The sequence below is a fragment of the Halictus rubicundus genome, chromosome 3, assembly GCF_050948215.1.
Source record: "Halictus rubicundus isolate RS-2024b chromosome 3, iyHalRubi1_principal, whole genome shotgun sequence".
NCBI lineage: Eukaryota > Metazoa > Arthropoda > Insecta > Hymenoptera > Halictidae > Halictus > Halictus rubicundus.
This window is the reverse complement of record NC_135151.1, coordinates 12,853,318-12,872,722: the sequence shown is the minus strand read 5'-3', so window position 1 is coordinate 12,872,722 and position 19,405 is coordinate 12,853,318. Positions and strand designations below refer to the sequence as shown.

Genomic DNA, 19,405 nt, shown 5'->3' with positions numbered 1-19,405 from the left:
TACCTTCGGAAAGTCGAACGCCGGGCGTCGACCAAAACGAGCAGAGCGAATTCGTCTAGTCAAAATCCATCCAGGAATTAAATAGCGCCGAGTCTTGGCATCCCGATTCCTCCTCTTTCGGGGTAGATAGAGAAAAAAGGTGAAGAACAAACACGTAGATGCGCGTCTAGCCACGTTAGGCGGAAAGTGTACGCGCATCTCATATAATTTTCCGCGAAAGTTTCCGGGCGCAAGGTGCTCCGTGCAGGCATCGTTCAGCTTAAATTCATTTTTGAGCACCGAGCTGGAGTCGGGTTTCCACATCTGCGTGCGGAACTCGTTTTACTCCCGTTTCTTTCTCCGTTCCGCTCTTGTCCTCCATTTCTCTTCCGCCGACTTCATCGCTCCGACTTGAAAGGTAAACTCCGGCGTGGCCGGAGTTTCGCCGAGCTTTTTCATCGGAACACGATTCTCTTTCCTCCTTCTTCCGTCCATTTTTTCCCCTCTCTTGCTCTCTTTCTCCCCTGTTGCGAACCCCCTGTCGGGGGCGGAAACGGGAAATAAGAGATCCGAACCGGAGTTCTGGTTACCTGCACCGCGATTCGCGCTGCTGGAAATCGAACGGCGAAACTTTCTAAGGAACGAGTCCCGCACGAACGCAACCTCTCCAAGTCGTTAATTATTTGAGGCTACAGTTTTCGAGGGCCATTCCACCACCCGGCTACCGCCATCGATCTTCCGCAACGCGGTGGCCGGATCTTTCTTTCCTCTGCCCCCTTTGTTACTTAATTTTCATTTATTCGAATTAACGGCTCTGTCGGACACACGTTGCACCGGAACAATCGGCCAAGTTCTAGCCGGTGACCTAAATAGGAACTGATGCAGCTGCCTCTCGAGTTTTCACCTCGATCGAATTGCTGGGGCTGCTGCAATCTTCGGTTGCATCGCGAGACGCTGCGACGGGCAGAAATTTATACTTTCCGGAGAAAATTCGTTTTCGTCTCCCTTCATTTTGGTCTGGGTACGGTTTGTGTCTTTGTATGAGACGAGAGCGACTGATTTCTTCTTTGTGATATAATTTAGTGGATTTGTTTGAAGCATGAAATTTGTGTTGAACCGAGATTTGTTTAATTAACGTATCGCGTAAGATGTTGGCCATACATGAACGACACCATTGTTTTTCCAGACTTGAAAATCAATTTCTACTTCAATCTATTCGGTAAACGAAATTAAAATCCACGATATGTAAGAATTAAGAGACATTAAATAAAAAGGTACAGCAAGGACAATGACATGTTCGCAAAGTTTGACTATGTAATTAGAGGATTCTAGAGAGACTCTAAGATATTTTACTTTCGGAGTATTAAATCTGGATCTTGGTTCCCAGTGCAGGTGGGGTCAGAGAGGCGAAAATCATTAAAGCGAAATAGCAATTAAACGCGGTCCCCGATATTCCATTAACGTCGGGCACGGTGAAGTTCTTTCACATCTTCGTCGCGTGCTTCACGACTATTATGTTTTTCACCAGCGCGATCGGAAAAATTCTAATTGGCGCGGCTCTCAAATTAACCCAGACCAACGTTCCCCCGGGTATATCGTAGAGATTTATTATTATTCCGACCGAAAGAGTGTGGGGGCTTGGTTCGCGCGGTCCTCTCCGCAGCGCCCCCTGGCCTGGTAATTATTATTTCTAATTATTAGCGACAAAAAGAAGGAGTGGAAAATCGGCTGCACCGAGCAAATAAACTCGTGCCGTGATATTCGGCGACTGCCTCTTCGCCGCGTGTAATTAAGCCCCGGGGCATTCTCGCGTCCGCATTGCCCGCGGCCCTATTATTCCGCGTTTCGTTCAATCAATCGAATTGTACCGGCCGATTATAATGCCTATAAACGTACACCGGCCCCGCGGAATAAAGTATTGAAAGCAATCAAGGATCGCAGAGAGAACTCCATTACTGGAACACTTGTCCGAACGAACGAACGGGGAACCTGTTCAGAAACCTCCAAGAAACCGGGCCACGTAATTATATTCGGCGAAAATAAATTAATTAAAAGACCCTGCTCGCTCTCTAAATTTACTGAAATTTACGCCCTACGAGGTAGTCGCCTGTAAAACTTTAACCGTCCGCTTCAATGCGATTCTGGCGAGAAATCTGTAAATTTTCGGAAATGATAACGCGCTGGAAAATGATGGTAGACGGTCAAATCGATTCATTATTTTATTGGTGGTTTATGATAAATCTGTGATGCTGGGCGTCATGTTTTAAATCTTAGTTGGTTACGAGGTGCTTGTAGCATTGTTTCATTTGCTGGTTTTATAGCAATTTTTCTGGTCGTAGATAAATTTGAGTTTGTCAGGGTAGGTTTGTAAAAGAACGAGGAAACTTGTAACAAATTCTGACGATCTTGGGTTTATATTTTAAAGGTTGATTTTCAGCAAACCAACAAGTTAAAGAAAAATATAGCAGTGTATCTCCTTAAACAATTTGATCACCAATAATTAACAAAACAAGAACATAGAACTCAAGACTTGCAACGTCAACTACAATCTCCTCACGTTTCGAAGATTTAGGAAGCAAAATTTCTCGCACACGATCCACCATCGCAAAAATTAATTTCCAAGCGCAAATAGATGCTCAATCCCCTCACCACAACGCTCAAATCCCAAGGACAAATATCCCCGAAAGCCAATAAACTCGAAGGTCTCCGAGCATCGTTATTCCGACCGGCGTTGTAAAATAAATATTAGCGACTGTTCGCCGTGCACTTTTGTTCGGGTCGGAACGCGGCGAAAATTCGATAACTGAGACACGGAGGCGCATAATTATTGTCCATTATACCGCCGGTCGGAATTGGCTTGCCGGGTAGTCGTTCAGGAATACAAAGCACGGCGCGCGCGAGCGGTGCGGCACAAACGTGCAAAATCGGAGGAAAACTAGCTCGTCGCGACGCGCGGCTCCGCGGCGCGGCGCGGCGCGTCGTGGCACGGCGTTGAAAAGCGGCGTGTCGCCGGAGCTTGCGGGTAGAACGCGTCGGAATCAGAATCAGAAACGAAGAGAGAGCCTCGAAAGCGGCAGCCCGGAATCCCTCGAACACCGGAGATTTAATACAGCTCGCTGCATACTAAATCTGCACGAACAGAAGAGAGCGCCGGTTGCGATAGGGCGCGACACGGAACGCGAAATGGCCGGGGAAAAGAGGAAAACTCATCGGAATCCGTGGCTGCTCGCCTCGCTTTTACCCTCGATCGTACCCGAGCGACGGCGAGGGGTTGAAGGGCGGAAAAATAAGAGGGCGAGGGAGTCAGAGAGAGAGAGAGAGAGAGCAGCAACAGCAGAGAGTGAGAGAGTAAGAGAGAAGGGCGAAGGGTGAGAAAAAGAGAGAAGGTAGCATTCTTTGGAAATCCTAGAGCTGCTGTAGCGGCGCTTCTGTTACCGGAGGGGTAAATCGGTATCGTTTCGTTTAAATCCACGTCGTTTTACGAGCTGGCGACGGTGGAAAAAAAATGGGAAACCTTTCACGGGATGGCGTAGCGCGGAACGGCCACGCCACGACGCGCCGCGCCGCGCCGCGCCGCCGGCAACCGTGTTTATTTTAGAATGCTTCGTTCGTCGCCGTAAATGCAATTACGGTCTTCCTGCGGGAATCGATTATCGCATTAGGTTATCTCGTCGACGCATCGGCTTCTTCGGCGGCGGGGATTTAAATAGAAACGTTTTTGGCCGCCGGGTACCGCCGTGAATGTAAACAGCGCGCATCGTGAATACGATATGAGCGACGACACCCCGGAAAATTCGACTCCGGCCGGGTTTTATCGAGCTGGGCTAAGGTCGTGGAAAACCGAAAGGAAATTGGTCCCGGTGCGGTATTGTGATTCTTTTCACGGAGGTTCGTTTTGAACTACTGATTTCACGCTGATGTGTTCTCAAAAGCTGCTGAACCGCATATTTCATTGAAGTTAATGAGTAAGTGCATTTTAAGACAACGGGCAGATTAAAAGAGTCTAAGAATACCAACGTATTCGTTTGAGCTGATTAAAATCATTAAAGAATGAATGGCATTTCTACTTGGCCCCCGTGTTACACAATTTATGCAAACATTTTTTATCTTACATAAAAATCCGCAGTTTAGTATTGATGATTAATCTAGCCCAACCATTGTGTTGAAAATGTTAAATTTAAGATGACTGTGAGGAAATAGATAGTAATTCACCTGTCACTATGTTTTTTTACACTGTTTCAAATGTATAGTATTTAAGAGGATACTACAGTCTTTTTATTAAATACGTGTAATTTATAAAAGCAACGTTGGCAGTGCTATTTTCATCAAAATGTGTTCAATCAACTCAACTAAACACTTGACGTAATAATTATTCGCAACGTTGGGCAAACCAAATGTTGGAATATTAAATGTATTGATAACAATTGACGTATCCATGTATCATGTTCATTTAGAAATTAATGTACTCGTTTTCTCACAAAATGCAGAATGAAAAAGTTAGACAACAATTTGTAGACGTTGATTGAAGAAAACCGAGTTTGCAAAATTCGCTGAGTTCGCGCCTGACCCGGTAGTCGCAAGAAGTAGAATAAGTCGGCCATGATCGGACGCGTCAGCGGAGTCTCATTCAATAGCACGCGTAGCCACCGAATTTTCGAACCTGATTTTCTCGAAAACGAAGAATCATCCCAAAAAGTATTGTTCGTTCTTTTTTTACTTATTCTTGCAAATTGGTTCACCTCTTTCCCGCTTGTGCCACTAATCTTGAGACACCCTGTACAATATATTAATTTCAAAATTGCTGATGCCAATCTCAAAAGACATTCCCTCACAAAAAGACAGATCGAAGAAGAGCAAAAACAGCAAAAACTACATGACACAGAAATCCTTTCCAACCGAGAAGCACAGCGAGAAAAATGGAAAATCTTAGCTTAAGTCTCAGTAAAATCCGGTTGCTGAGGATATGCATTGGACCCGTTTCTCAAATCAGATTTGAGCCGTGTCGTACGCAACGTCGCACGACAAATCTCGGAGAAGGTCGGAGCCAAAAGGTCAGCGGAAAGGGTACGCTGTTGACCCAGTTTCGCCGGGCGCCCTTTTAAATTAGTTTGCCAAACAAGAAAGCCAGAAGAAACGAGGGATGAAAGGTGCCGCGGGAAATAATGCGAGGTGTGTCTGCGGAAAGGGAAACGTCTCGAGGTATAAAGGGCACCACTCGTAAGACAGCAATCTACAACACGGTCCACGGAGAGCTGTAACACGACTAGAATCGAACTTGTAATAAGGTACACCTCGCCCACTCACCAGAAGTCGATTGCTCCCATGGGATGGCGACCCTCTCTCCTCTGTCTTTTCTCTTCTTCCCTCAAGCAGAACCTTTCGGCATTGTTCGTTCGCGAGTTTCCCGCGTCGATGCGGAAACCACCGAGAAATTACTGTTGCTTTCGGCTTCCATTATATAACGGCGTTTTACACGACTCGTTCCGCGGAGGCCGTTAGGAGCTTCCATACATAAATGAGCGAGTATCGCGATGCTGTCGGAGTATATAAGAAAATGGGCGAACAACTGTTGCTCTCGCAAGCTTGGATTTGCTTCTTGGAGCTCTCTAACGCGTTGCAAAATTTTCTTGCGATTCGAAAATCATCCTCAAACCTTGCACGACCCTCGAAAATAGTTGCGCTTAGTATTCCCTCGAAATTTCCATCCATTTTCGTTCTATCACGCTCGGTGACATTGTAGTTCATACTAAATAAATTTATAAAATAAATTGGAGGAAGTCCTCATCATATGCTTAAAACAGATACTTCATATTTCATCATCAAAATATTTTATAGAAAACAGAAAGTTGGTAAATTTTTACCCAAGAAGCATATGAGGTTCACACATTATCCCTTGGACATGTGATAACATTTATTTATGAATTTATTTAAACACAGTTTTGAAAGTACTTCTTCTATATTCATTAACGTTTCTAATCTAACAGCTATTCATTTAATTTCATCGCCAATAAATTGATGAAGTATTATGTTAGCTGAAAAGTTTGTTCGCGAGTGCGAGGCGCGACGATTCAGATCCGAGTTCCAAGTAGTCAGCCCTGCATGTTCTACCTCAATGTCTGAACCTCAGATATATATATCTCGTACTTCCTCAGCTGTAGTTCCACAGCGACAAATGTGTATTTACCGTATTAAGTATCCCCGTCTGACTATAGACCGATTATACTACTGGAACACCTTACCAAGTCTACAAGCTTCAAGACGTCAGTGACTATCGCTTTTGAAAGTTTAAAACTCTGTTCGAATTATTTATTTTTCCGCTATTGATTTATTGTATCGTTAGTACTAGAGTACAGTTGTTTGATATACAATCGTATCGAATGACTTCCGATTCCATAGCAAAAATATAATAAAATTGAGGAAAATGAATAGCGGTTTAAAAATTCATGACAACGGATGGTTTGGTTAAATAACTCGGAGGATAACAGAGGTTTCGCCATTTGCCTGGAGGATAATACGCGAATTAACGCGAATCGGGCGAGCAGAAAAGTTGGAATAATTCCGTGACTTCTTTATACGGTGCAGCAGACCGCGATGAACTAAATATTGAAGTAATCAAAGGAGCCGGGAGCCGCCAAAGGGTCCTTTAAGAATTTATATTGTTTCATTTTCAGAGCTTACTTTCAATTATATTCGCTCCTATTCTTCAAGAAACCTCGAACTGGCCGGCATCTCGGACGGAAATACAAATACTCCTATTGAATAACGTTTTATAACGAAAAAGTTGTAAAATTGACAAACAAAAAAGAAACTACGACGGGCATTCGCGAAAAGTAAAGAACGGGATCCGTCGTTGCACAATAAACGGAGAGAAGGATTCGGCAACTTTAAGGCAGCGAACAATCAAGACCTCTATTTCGGGAGGGTTTTTTTTTCTACGTGGCTGTCAGTTTTGTTGGCTTCTGTCAGATTTATTTCCTCCGCCGTTGCCGGCTCCCGTAAGAATCGATTCATCCCCCTTTTTCCCGTTACGCCTTCGCTCCACATCTTGTCTATCGATTCCGCTGACATCTATTTTTACTCGGCGCACACCACCCGCTGTGTTTACAGTAGAATCTTCCCAACTTTTATCAGCGAATTCGATCGCGCAGATTCACATTTTTCCAGAATTATTAACCCTTGCACATCGATCTTCCACTGCGATTAGAACTTCTTCACTCTTCAGAATATTTATATTGTTCGCGTTCTTGCACGTTCACCGATGGACAAATATCCATGACAGAAAAATAGAATTTTATTCCATTTTAACCGTTTCTCAGCAGATGAAATACGAATCGGTAAAAATGCCTGAGGAGTTTAAAAATACTATTGTACTGTGTTCGCCGATGGTTAAATATCCATCACAGAAAAACAGAAATTTATTCCATTTTAACCGTTTCTCAGCAGATGAAATACGAATCGGTAAAAATACCTTAGGAATTTAAAAATACCATTTCACTACGTCCACTCTATTTAAATTGTTAAACGAAGAAACACATGTTTGTTCAGTTCCCAATTCTTGCAATGAATGCAGTACATTTTTATTTTGCATAAAAATCAACAGTCTCATCAATTGATGAAAAAAAATTGCGCATACTATGAATCGTAAAGAACGACTTTACTAAATGGACAATTGCTATAAAATTTTTTAAAAATCGCAAGATTTGTTTCGAATTGGGCTTCGTACCTTGCTGGCAGTTTCGAAAATGATTTTACTAGACAAAGAGGAACGTCAAAATCCTATCTAGCTTGTCAAAAGCGTAAGTCTATTCGTAACTAAAAATGTTTCTAAATTGAAGTTAATTCGTGCGCATTGAATTTCCCAATCTTTTCCGCTTGCCAGAAGCATTTTTTGACGTCAGATTTCAAGTTGCAGCAGCTAACCCTCGAAAACACGAATTTCCACAGAAATCCTCAATTTTCCTACAACCTCGTCAGTACCCTCAATCTTCGAGGTCGCCTAAAAGGACTCAGGTCTCGAATTAACTAGCAAGAATGTACAGACACGTATACCTCGACAAAATCGTGACACGAACAAAATAAAGAGCACACTTTGTGAAAAAAAGGGAGGAAGTGGGAGCCTCGGCTATGAAGAGAGGTCCCTGGTGTGTCGGTTTTGCCTTACGCTGCGATGCCTCCTCTGTTTTCATTAAAAGCTTCAACTGGTCTCTCTCTCTCTCTCTCTTTCTCTCTCTACCTCTCCTCTACCCTCACGTCTCGTACGTATCCTCGCCTCCTTTTCTTCGTATAATATTACTTTTTCTTTTGAAAGTAAAAAACGGGACGAACGTCGTCTAAGGGAGTGAATTCCTTGCCGCGTTCCCGGCGGCTCTCAAAGCAACAGGACGTCAGTTGTTTCGATGAATAACCGTCATCTTTCTCGATGTCCCCATTTTCTTCTTTAACCCCCCACCCACCCACCCCCTCATCACAGCTTCCCCTGCGCAGCCCTGTTACCTTTTTTTCGTGGACAAACACAAACGACACGACGCGATCGCGCTTTGAATAATTCTTCATCGAAGAACGTCGGCTTACACGCGGTCCTCTCGTTACTGGCAACAAAAGCGGATCTCGAGGCACCTGTGCTGGCCGACCTTTTTTCATATTTTTTCGTCTCCTTTTTCGTGTTCACCCCGGGCCTCCTGTTGCGTTCGCGAAGCGCTTAACGATGTTCAAACAAACCCCGCGTCGAGAGAGAACGGGACCTCGGATCCAGACGATTATGGTACCACGTCGATACCTGTGTGTCTAGTGCAACTGCAAACAGCCCTCGCGAGGAACACGAAAAAATCCGTACGCTTCTCCGCTGATCAGAATTTCGAACGTGAAAATATAGAGCAGGCTTGCGAAGATTAAATAGTAGTTGCTCGCCACATCCAATTTATTAACAGAAATTTAAGCCATTTCCGGGGCGACGACCGAATGCCTTTATTTTTTCTGCGGCCGAATAACACGTACAAGCAGATAAGGGGGTAATTCAAAATAAAACCAAAGAAAGGAATAACATTTTTTCGTTTGACGCCTTGTTCTCGATTAAAAAACGAGTTTAATCTCTAGTATATGAAGGAAGTAGAATTGGTTGGTCATGATCAGACAGGTCACACGATTCCTACGTAATAGCACGCGTGTTCGCAACATTTTCGAACTGTATTTTCTCGAACACGAAGCTTCGCATGAAACAATGTTATATCATTTTTCATAATTAAGAATTAAACATTTTTTTCATTAATTAAAAATTTTGCTCTTACATTTTTCATATAGAATCACCACGTGTCCGGTTATACTAGGATTTATCTCTTGTTGATATAGAATCTTTGATAGTTTCCGTAGCTATCTTCAAAGTCCAGAAAGCAAACATTGCGGAAATTTATAAAACGATTCGATCGAGCAGATTTATTAGCAATGACCAACGTTTACGAAAGTGTAAATCTGGACTACCGTAAATTTCAGTAGGCACGCCCTTTTGGTGTTACTTTCAGTGTAGAACGGAAGGCGCCCGATAGAAGGTATTAAGTCGAGTTGAGAGATGCGAACGGGACGAAACTGCTTGGAATGAAGTCCATTGAATGTTAATCGCCTAATCTAATATTTACTGTCAACACACCTGCTGTGCTTGGCCAGTTTCCCTTCCTCTTGCCTCGGGCGATGGAAACTGTGCTCTCCTGACTTATCCTGTTTCAATTTTGTAGTATTCGAGAGTGTTATATTCGAAATTATTTATTATGCAGAGTACTAACTAGAAATTTGGAATTAGTTGTTGGCGTTAAGAATAATTATATTGCGATTATAATATTTTGGAAATAGTTACTGAAATCTTTAGGTCTCAACTCTTACCGATTCAATTACTTGTAAAATAGCTTCTCTAGTTACTACTCTGGGCAACGGTACCGTGTAAAGGATTTGATTGAATGAAATTGCAACTTCACGGGCGAAAACGTTGACTTTCCAGATACGATACAGCCCAACCAATGATAAATGATATCAATAACATGCTACCGACAGCCGCTGATACTACGTAAAATCGATCATCTGATTCGTTTCTGTAAACTAGAAAAGTGCGTAATCTCCGAAAAACAAAAATTCTGTTTCTATTCATCCGAAAGCGAACAATGTAAGAAAAAAAAAAACAACGAGTTCTATGTGCCTATTGTTGGTATTTTGCTATGCAAAATACGTCGCGAATAAATCTGCCGAAAAGGCGTCTACAACAAATCCACGGAGAAGTGTTTGACTGATTTACGTTCTCAGAGCGGAAAGACTTCGAAAGCAGGTATCGCGATAGTGATCGTTCTATAATCCACGGCGGGTGCGATCGTCTTTGTGCCGGGTGTCTCCCGATTAATTCAGCTAATCGAGATTCCACTGCATTCTCGACGGAATAATTCCCGACCGGTTTTCACTTGCTGCGTGGCCGCTACTTCCACCGTCTCGGGGTCTCGCTGTCCTCTCGCAGGAAGTAGGAAGGAACAAAGCAGGGTAGGAACTCGTAGGGCGACAGGGGGTAAAGGTAATCCCTATTGTTTCTCCTGTCCCATAAATCCTACTAGCCGCGTCGCCTTCCCGCCTCCTGCGCTTCTCCTCTCCTCTCGTGCTCGCACACTTCAGCCACCGACAACACCCCCTTCACGACCCCCTTTACACCCCCCCCCTAGTACCCTACAGTACCCCCCACCGACAACTCACGGTATTCTCAATCCCCTTGCTGTACGCCTTCCTCGCCGGTTTGCTCCGTAAATCTCGGTCCAGCTGTGCTTTACGACACACGTGTACTTCCTCGAAGAATACAACCGGTTCTATCTCTAATTCGGCGGACTTCGCTCGTACAGGTCCGATTGTCGAGGGAAAAGTCGGTTAACCTTCGTTACCGAACCTCCGCGAAACCTTCGGGGACCCGAGCGAGGCCCCGAACCACGAATTTATTGCGGTTAATTTATGCAATTGGTCTTCGATTACTGAGGCTACCCACTGGGTGCCTTGGACGAAGAAGAAGTCATTCTGGGACGGTCAATCGTTAATACCAGTCGGAAATATTTATTTTCTGTGACCTGAGAAGTCGTATTGTTCTTGGTTTAATCCCCCAGTAGCTTGGGAACCTTGTGTTTAGTCCGGTTAATTTATGCAACTGGTCTTCCATTGATGAGGCTATCCCCTTAATAGCAATCACAAATATTTATCTTTGATCGCCCATAATTTATCTGAATTAGAGAGTTGAATTAAATGGGGACGAAATGTATGAATGTAATTGGTGCACACGAAGAGTTTAATGGAAAAGCTACTTGAGAGTAGGTAGGAGCAACAATAAAAAGAAAAATACATTTCGAACATTTCGTAGCTGGTGCAACCCATTAGTTGCTCGAGGAACATCACGCAGAATAATTTTACCGCGAACTGGTCGTTCAGCCACTCAAAAAATTCGTTCTGCTATTCTAAGTTCTTGACGGTGTTTCCATAACGTTGTTTACGATCCATAAAGGTTTCAATGGAGTGCTTCAGGCCCCTGACACGCAGAAGGGTTTGCTTTTCCAGTAACGTAGTCTAAGAACAGCTACTAATTCCTAATAGTGTATTCAGACGTCTTACTAGTGCCGCTTAAGTGTCCTTCTTTATTGCGTGCTTAACGTAATTATACAGTAAAGACCATAACCCGCAGCGAACGCTTATCGAGATGTTATTGTAACTCTCTCCTATATCTGAACATTAAGTTTGAACAACATTTTAGTTACTACAGGTGTAGTATGTTCGTACTTGCAAATAAATCTGCGACAGCAACAGCGAATATTTACAACGCAGATGCTTAAAGACTATCGACAACGATAATACACGACTATTAGATTAATCGTCGAGCTCTCCACCGTTCTATCTATAGTCGGCTCAGTTCTATGTATCCTATGACGTAGCGCACGCTAGTAACCTACTCTCCTTGTTTAAAATTTCACGAGCAGATGGAATGTGTAATTTTATTGTAGCCTTTTATATCTCAAGTCCGAAGCCTCGCGTTTCGGCCTGTCCTCCCGGAGACACCGTACACATTTATAACTGTCCCAAGTTTTAATCTCCCTCGACGTTGTTCCCGTCGCGGAGAACAATTTCTGCAGCGGCCATTAGTATTTCGTTAAAAATTTATCGGCGAACATGTCGCCGGGTGAAGTGCACTCTCTGCGTAAGATTATTCACGAGCCTCGAAAAGAACACAATGGATCCTCGGATCACTTTCCATCTTGATCGTTATTTTGGTTAAAACCCTCACCAACAATTCCTAACCTTTTCAAAGATTTCATTTAGCTCTCCCTCTTTGAGTAAGCTGCTTCAGACAATTTTTATTGTGCTTAACAGTCTGCAGGATAATTATTCGATATATTTATTCTGGACAAAGCGAAAATAATTTGTCGTTCAACATTCTGTAGAATTTAAATTCGAATATTAGGTACCATTTTTTCAAACTGTCGATCTTGATTTCATTCGATTTTACTACCATAATTTCAATATTCTCGGATCTCGACCAATTAATTTTGTAAGTCAAGAAGTTACAATGATCGGAAATCGAAATTTTAATACAGTTCCGGTCCATTCAGCTATCGCGACATGAAACTATGATCATTGTCAGTTCCCGGCGACCGGTAATTCCACCGATCGTTAATAAACTGGAAACCAGAATAAATGTTTCGATAACACGGGTAAATCGGAATGATTCGAGTGCCGTGATCGGTCCCAGCAGCAGCACGGTCGATCGGCTAACGAAAATTCGAAAAATGTAACCGAAGTACCGAGCCGAATGATCGCGTTTTCCAACAAACTGGATATAATACGCGCGTTACGCGGTCGGGTCTCGTTAAATTAAATTCAAGCCTCTCGCCGCATGGAAGCGCACTAATTAACGTGTTTTTATTGAAATTGCAGATCGAGGATGCCATGCTGATGTTCGACAAGCAGACCAACAGGCACAGAGGTGAGTGAAATTTATGATTTTCTCTGGGGCCGGTTCTATCCGCGCGATACAATAATTCGATACGCGGGGGGCAGGGGGATAGGGGGGGAGGGGAGAGAGCGAGGGCCAGTAATTACTGTTTAATCACCGATGATCGTTAAAACGTGAGAGGAGTGCTGACCACGCGGGTCCGCCGGTGAAATTTCAGTGCGCGCACCATAGGCACCGCAGCGTAACGCTGGAACTTTGCCGCGCGCAAATATGTTGAAAATATGGTCGAGACTATTCTGTTTAGCAAGTCAATAATACTGGCATTTCGCTCGGAGATCGCGGATCGGCTAATTAACGAGCTGGTTCGAAACTATAATTAGTAATTACGATAATACACGACGCCAATACGCCGGCCTCGGCGCAGCCAAAGATAAATAACATTAATTTGACGCGCGCGATCAATCGCTGCGTTAATCACGACGGTGATTGCGCGATTCAAACCCCCGCGCCAACCATAGTTCTTGCGATTTTACGCTTGATCACGCTACTTTGCTAGTCAGGAGGCGGCGACGCACAGAGAGAGAGAGAGAGAGAGAGAGAGAGAGAGAGAGAGAGAGAGAAATAGGCGCAGAAATTCACTTCGCGAACTCTGACGCTTTCAGACACGGCAAATTGCACTTGGTTTCATTAATTATTGCTAAACGCTCGGTGGGTTAATTTATTGCTTTGATATGCTAGCGGATTATTTATTACTGTGGCGGTATGTTCGCGCAGCTGGAATTGTAAATGTATCGAAAATAGTTCAGAGCGTTCAATGGTGATAATTTAATAGTGGACAGCTGTGGTGATGAGATTAAACTCGTGACACGAGGTTCGTTGAAATGTTATTTTATCTTTCCATAAAAGTTTAAACAACACAATGAACATTCTTTATTCAAAAAGAAAAAGAAGTTGCCAAGCGTGCAAAAAAAATTATGCAATCTCAAGTGAAGCAGAATTTACAAGAACTTTTCAAAAATTGTTTAAGTGATCAGCATTTTATGAAACACTGCCATCTTTAACGTCAACCAGGTGTAGTTTTGAATCACGTAGTACTACTGTAACTTCTTATGTTATTTTTATTAATATGTTCTTCCTGAAACGCTATTGACTGTTAAGTTTTGTGCAATTACTGTAGTGATAGAATTTACAATGATAGAATTTACAATGATAGAATTTAAAATGTACATTATTGTTGAAATTAATATTTTACATTTTTTCTGCAAATGTTGAACTGTTGGAATTTTTATACATTCATACACTGAGCACAAATGCGACAAACACAATGAAATGTATACTACAGTTAAAGTTAGTATTGTTCCACATCTTTCTCAGTCAAATTTACAACTTCGTTGTTTCGCTGCCTTCTTCCTCATGTTCGGAAGAAATAAAGTCAGCTTGGATAATGTATAATTGCTTATCACAGAGAGCAATTTGCCCTGGAAAAGTGGAAACTATCTCGCTGTACGTTCTCTAATGGAGTAGATTTTTGATCATGCAACCGCCCCCAGAATTTCACGGCGGTAAGAATATAGGTTGAGAGATGGACTATGGTAATTTTATAGGCCCCAGTTCCGTTTCGATTCTAATCGAGGCAGGATGATTTCACATTTTCATATTTCCCTCGCGGACGGAATTCATTCCTCCGTTTATACACGTACGCAAAGGCGGGGCTGTGAATGTTCGGGCGGTTCCGATTCCTGGCACGCGTCGCTTCTTTCGTTCTTTATGTTAATCGCACCTGAATAAAAGGCTGCGTAACCGGCCGCCGCGATCACCCATTGTTATGCGTCACGCGATTGGCTGAAATTCAAAGATGCCGCCGAATTTACGGTCATAAGACGTCCTACGTGGTTGCAAGGTAGCAAACGACGCCAGGAAATGCTCCCGACTTTTAGTTCTGGTTTCTGCTGAAATTTTTAAAAAATTTTAAAAATTGCTGAAATTTTGTAGGACGTTCGTATTCGAATGTACACAGACTCATTTTGCAAAGCACCATTCGAATTTCCAAAATAAATTCCGGTCACATTAAACAAACATAACTTTCTCCTAAATAAGTGTTCTTCGCCAGAGCAAACACCATTCTAATTAACATATTGTGTCAACGTATTAGAAATTAAATTTTTCACTTTCCTCATTTACAAGAATATCATCTCCATTTTTTAGTTCTTTTTAAGCATCGAGGAATTGTGCGTTCATTCACTATCACATTTTGCTACAAAATCATATAATGCTCAATGTTTGTTTCTCCACCCATATTGATTTTCATTGGAATGTATTATATTTAAAATAAAAATTAATTATCTGCATAAAAATTGACGATACCACCTTGAAGGTCAGCTTAGTGCCCCAAAATGGTAATTAACGAACCTGCAGGCTATAATAGTATTCCTTGACCAAAACAAGAATTTTGCTTCACAACATTTGCATTTCAAAATCCGACATTTCACACGCAGCAACCTAATGGAGGTAAAGTCCACGTTCCAAATCGACCGTCCATAGTTGAAGAGCGATCTCCGACGCAATTGTTTCGCGTCTCTCGCAATTATCAGAGCCTTAACGACCGTCGAATGTTAACAAAGAAGGCCGCCTCGAGGAAAATGAGCGTTGCCGCTGGTAGATGTCGGTGAAAATCGAGCGTCTCGCTCGCCCGGTGAAATGAGATCGTTCGATCAAGGTGGCCAAGGTCGGGATGAATGAAATATCAGACTCCTAATGTAATATATACGCCGGGCTCCTTGTACAACGGAAGAAGACCGTGAAGGAGAGGTACACGAACGAGCTTGGGGGATAGAGAACGGAGGATCCGGGATAGCGCAGGGTGAAGGGTGAAGGGTATACGAATAGCAAGGGGTCTCGGTGTCGCGAGCCTGGATCCATTCACGTCGTGGCTTGAATGGGATCGATAATCGTCAACGATCGAGGCAGCCCACCCGGCCGATAATCGGGAGTCTCTCTATCTTTTTTAACGGTATCCGAGGCTCCTACCAACCCCGCTGCATTCGCCCTTCGTTTCCATCCCTTCTGCTCTTGAGTAGAGTGCCTGCCGGGTCTCAGTGATAGATTCTAATATCGCTTATGAAAAATAGGGGCAAATGGGATATGAAAGCTGGCTCCCTTCAATGCCACAGGGGTTTCTCGCCGCCTCCGTGGGGTGGGAACGCTGGAGATAGTTGGAGGGGGATGGAAAGAGCGAAAGAAAGAGAGAGAGGGTTCGAACCGCAGGTTAGGCGAACAGAGAGAGAGAGAGAGAGAGAGACGGGTAGCACGTCTCAGCAAACGGACGACAGCGAGGAAAGGAGTAGGTGAAATAGCGGTGTACCTCTGGCGAAGAAAGAGGGGCAGGTTGGAAAGTGGAAAGCAGAAAGAGAGGCGACGAGGAATGGGGGTGGAAAAGGGGGCAGGGCTCTTTCAAAGCGGCGCGTAATCTCTCTCGCGATGACATCCAATACCATCCCCCGTCCGACGAGTCTGCGAACCTCAAACCTCGAACATCTCTTGCTATCCGGCAGATTTCACAATATGGTACTTCCATAGTCGGTCTGTGACCCCTAAGGGGATTATTGTCGGATTTTCTGTGAACGTTGCGTGAGCAACTTCGGCCGCAATCAACGAGACACGGATGGATCTTATTCGGTGCCCATTGTCTGCTCGTTACTCGCGATTGCGACCGCCGATCGACCCGGTTATTCGCGTTAGGCCAGATCAACTGTTCAGTGAACACTCTTTAACCCTCGGACCCCTGTGAGTTCTAGGCCTATACCAGAGTCATTTCTCACCCACACCGATATTTCACTACAGTTTTCTTTCGATACAAGCCGATCGCTTGTGACCGACTTTCGTCGTATTTCGGATGAAGAAGAAGGAGAAGAGAGGACAGCGGTTTCCTTATTTCGAAATAAAATGCGTCGTCTTATATCGGTATACAATTGTACATATTGACAAGCATTTTTATAAAATTGTTAGAATATGTATAATTGATACAGATCTGTAAAATGTATTTTTTAAAGTTTCAATATAGGTACGAATAATAAAATCTTAAACAATTGCTTTTAGTACTTTCTCTGGAATTCCGACCAATTGCAATCTTTAAACAATTTTGTTCATGTCATGTAGTAAACTAAGTTCCCAAAGGAAAAATCGAAGCCCAATATTAAAAACGTTATCGTCGTTTTAAGAGTGCCAGAATATTACTGTGATTCGCTGTAGCAACAGGAGCCTTCCCACGGACCCGAAGATTTTCCTTGAATCGTGTGCGGCCCGGTAACCTAAACTGCGGCTGCTTTACATCGCGCCGAAGTGTAAAACGCGCGTCGATCGTGGAATATAAGGTCGGAAAGGGATCGTGCAGCAGCGCGGGGGGGGGGGTTAGAGGGTGGCAAAAGATCGTTTAGTTGATGGCCGACGGAGAGTGAGAGAGAGGGGGGGGGGGGGGGCAAGACTGAGGTCCCGTCAAGGTCGTAACGTTCTCCAGGGCAGATTCGATTTCGATCTGCGAGTGGGGATCTAGGAGCGGGTCGCCGCTCGCTGTTCCGTGTCGGAACAACGATCCAGAGCCGGTCGTGGAATTACAAAGCGAGATCCTTGTCGATGTTCCCGTTGCCGACCTCTTTACGTCCAAATCCCCGAAGAAGTTGCCTCGGCTGAAAGAAGAATCCGAGCGTTTCCGGACAATTTCGAGTCCCGCAGCGAGCTATGATTTCCACGCGGATGGGCAGCCTGCAATTGCAGCAAAGCGTATCTTCTCTCTAGCCGGCGAAGAGGCGCGACTATAGCTCGGGGCGCGATTATCCAAGCTTCGCTGGCCAAAGGATTTTCTCTTGGTGGGCTGGCTGCCTCCACCCTTACGCGAGGATAGGGCGCCGCACCTACAAACCCACGGCTCCGTAGTTTCGTCTCGTACCCGAACCCTGTTCACGCTATGCCCGCACCGACCCGCACCGTTTATAACGGGTGATTCACAACAAACATAACGCCGAGATATCTCCGTTAGGATCGAAGGCGGAAGAAACGTTGGTGGAGAAGGAAGTTGCGCTGTTCGAGGAGTTAAATGCGATTATATACAGACGTTTCCTAATCGCGTTTAATCCTCCGTTTGCACACTGGGTTGCTTATGTCTAAGCGAAAATTTCACTTTTCAATCCTTTCCCAAGGGCAGGAGGGGGGACTCTCTTTTTTCCGAATTTAATCCGCAAAATTTGTATGTCTTACCGACGACAGTATCAAAGTACAGACTTGAATAAGTATCCTAGAATGTTCTCAGATTTTTTAATAGCCGAGAACAGTAAAGAAAGAAGATCCAGAAAAACGACCCAGTGTGTTAAGTGGTACCACGTAAAGGGTCGTTTTAAAGACTCGTTGTGCAGGTGAAGCGTCAGTCTTCAAATCTATGATCCACTATGAAAGTGTCCGCATACTTTCGAGCGACAGTGTATGTGCTCCACTCGATATCCGGCACTGTCCTTCCTGACTGCCCACCGGCGACGTTGAGAAAGAACCGCTTGTTTACTCATGCGTTAACACATGTCAAAGGAACCTCCTCCTACGACCGTTCATTGAATCTCTATCCCACGAAATTGTGCTGAAGTTTTATGGCGATATCTTGCCAGAAGGTTGCGTTCTTCTGGTTTGGGTCCTGAGGAGATTGTACAGAGAATTTTGTGTTCCTGGGGTCGGTTTTGTTGTTTGAGGAAGTGTGTTGGAGCAGAGACTTTTTTCCGGTTCGTAAAACTTGCTAGGAAACGGGAAAACGATTCGTTACTGTGGCAATTAACTTAAAAATGGTTGGGCAAAAGATCCTCCTCCATTTTCACCCTCCTTCTTGTTACCGTTTTCACCGACTTTCGGTTTATAGATTTAACCCAGTTTCATTTTACAAATGAATTCTACCGATTCTGTTTTGTTCACAATCTTGTATTTTAAACAAACGTATATCGGAACACAGGTTTATTTCTGTTTCGTGGAAATTCGGGATTTCGAGCGGAATAACGAAGTGTGTAGAGACCAATGGAATGTAGATTTTAAACCGTAAAGAACATTAGCTCCTAGCTCCCCAGCATTTACAAACTTGAACTTGTTCGAGTGTAAAATTCCTTAGTCTACCGTTCCGTGATTAAATCCCTAATTTAACAGTGGAAGGATCCCTCTGTCGCAAGTTCTACACAGACGCAAGTCAAATAACACTTGAGAAGTCAATGAAAAGGGGCGAAGAGTCTGCACCCGATACCTAATCCGCGTTTTGCTCCATTGATCTTTGCTTGCGCTACAGAATATTATCACGTTGTTGCTTGCGAAATGCTCGATCTTTGACAGTAACGTTAAACAAATAAACTAATTAAATTTCACAGCAACGTCATTCCGACAATGAATCGCAAGTTTCCTGATTGTATTAAAACTGGTAATTCATTACATTAACATTAAAGTTTCTTTCGCCAC

The 19,405-nt window shown here is 43.7% G+C and overlaps 1 protein-coding gene across 8 annotated transcripts in view; it reads left to right on the top strand.

The window, feature by feature from the left end:
- Positions 1-19,405, top strand: part of Rbp6 (RNA-binding protein 6) — a 1,054,377-nt gene that overhangs the window by 849,770 nt on the left and 185,202 nt on the right. For all 8 annotated transcript variants that reach the window (XM_076785457.1, XM_076785451.1, XM_076785454.1 and 5 more), the window contains one exon: positions 12,913-12,961. In XM_076785457.1, coding sequence (XP_076641572.1) covers positions 12,913-12,961 — 49 coding nt within the window. The remainder of the gene's footprint in view (positions 1-12,912; positions 12,962-19,405) is intronic.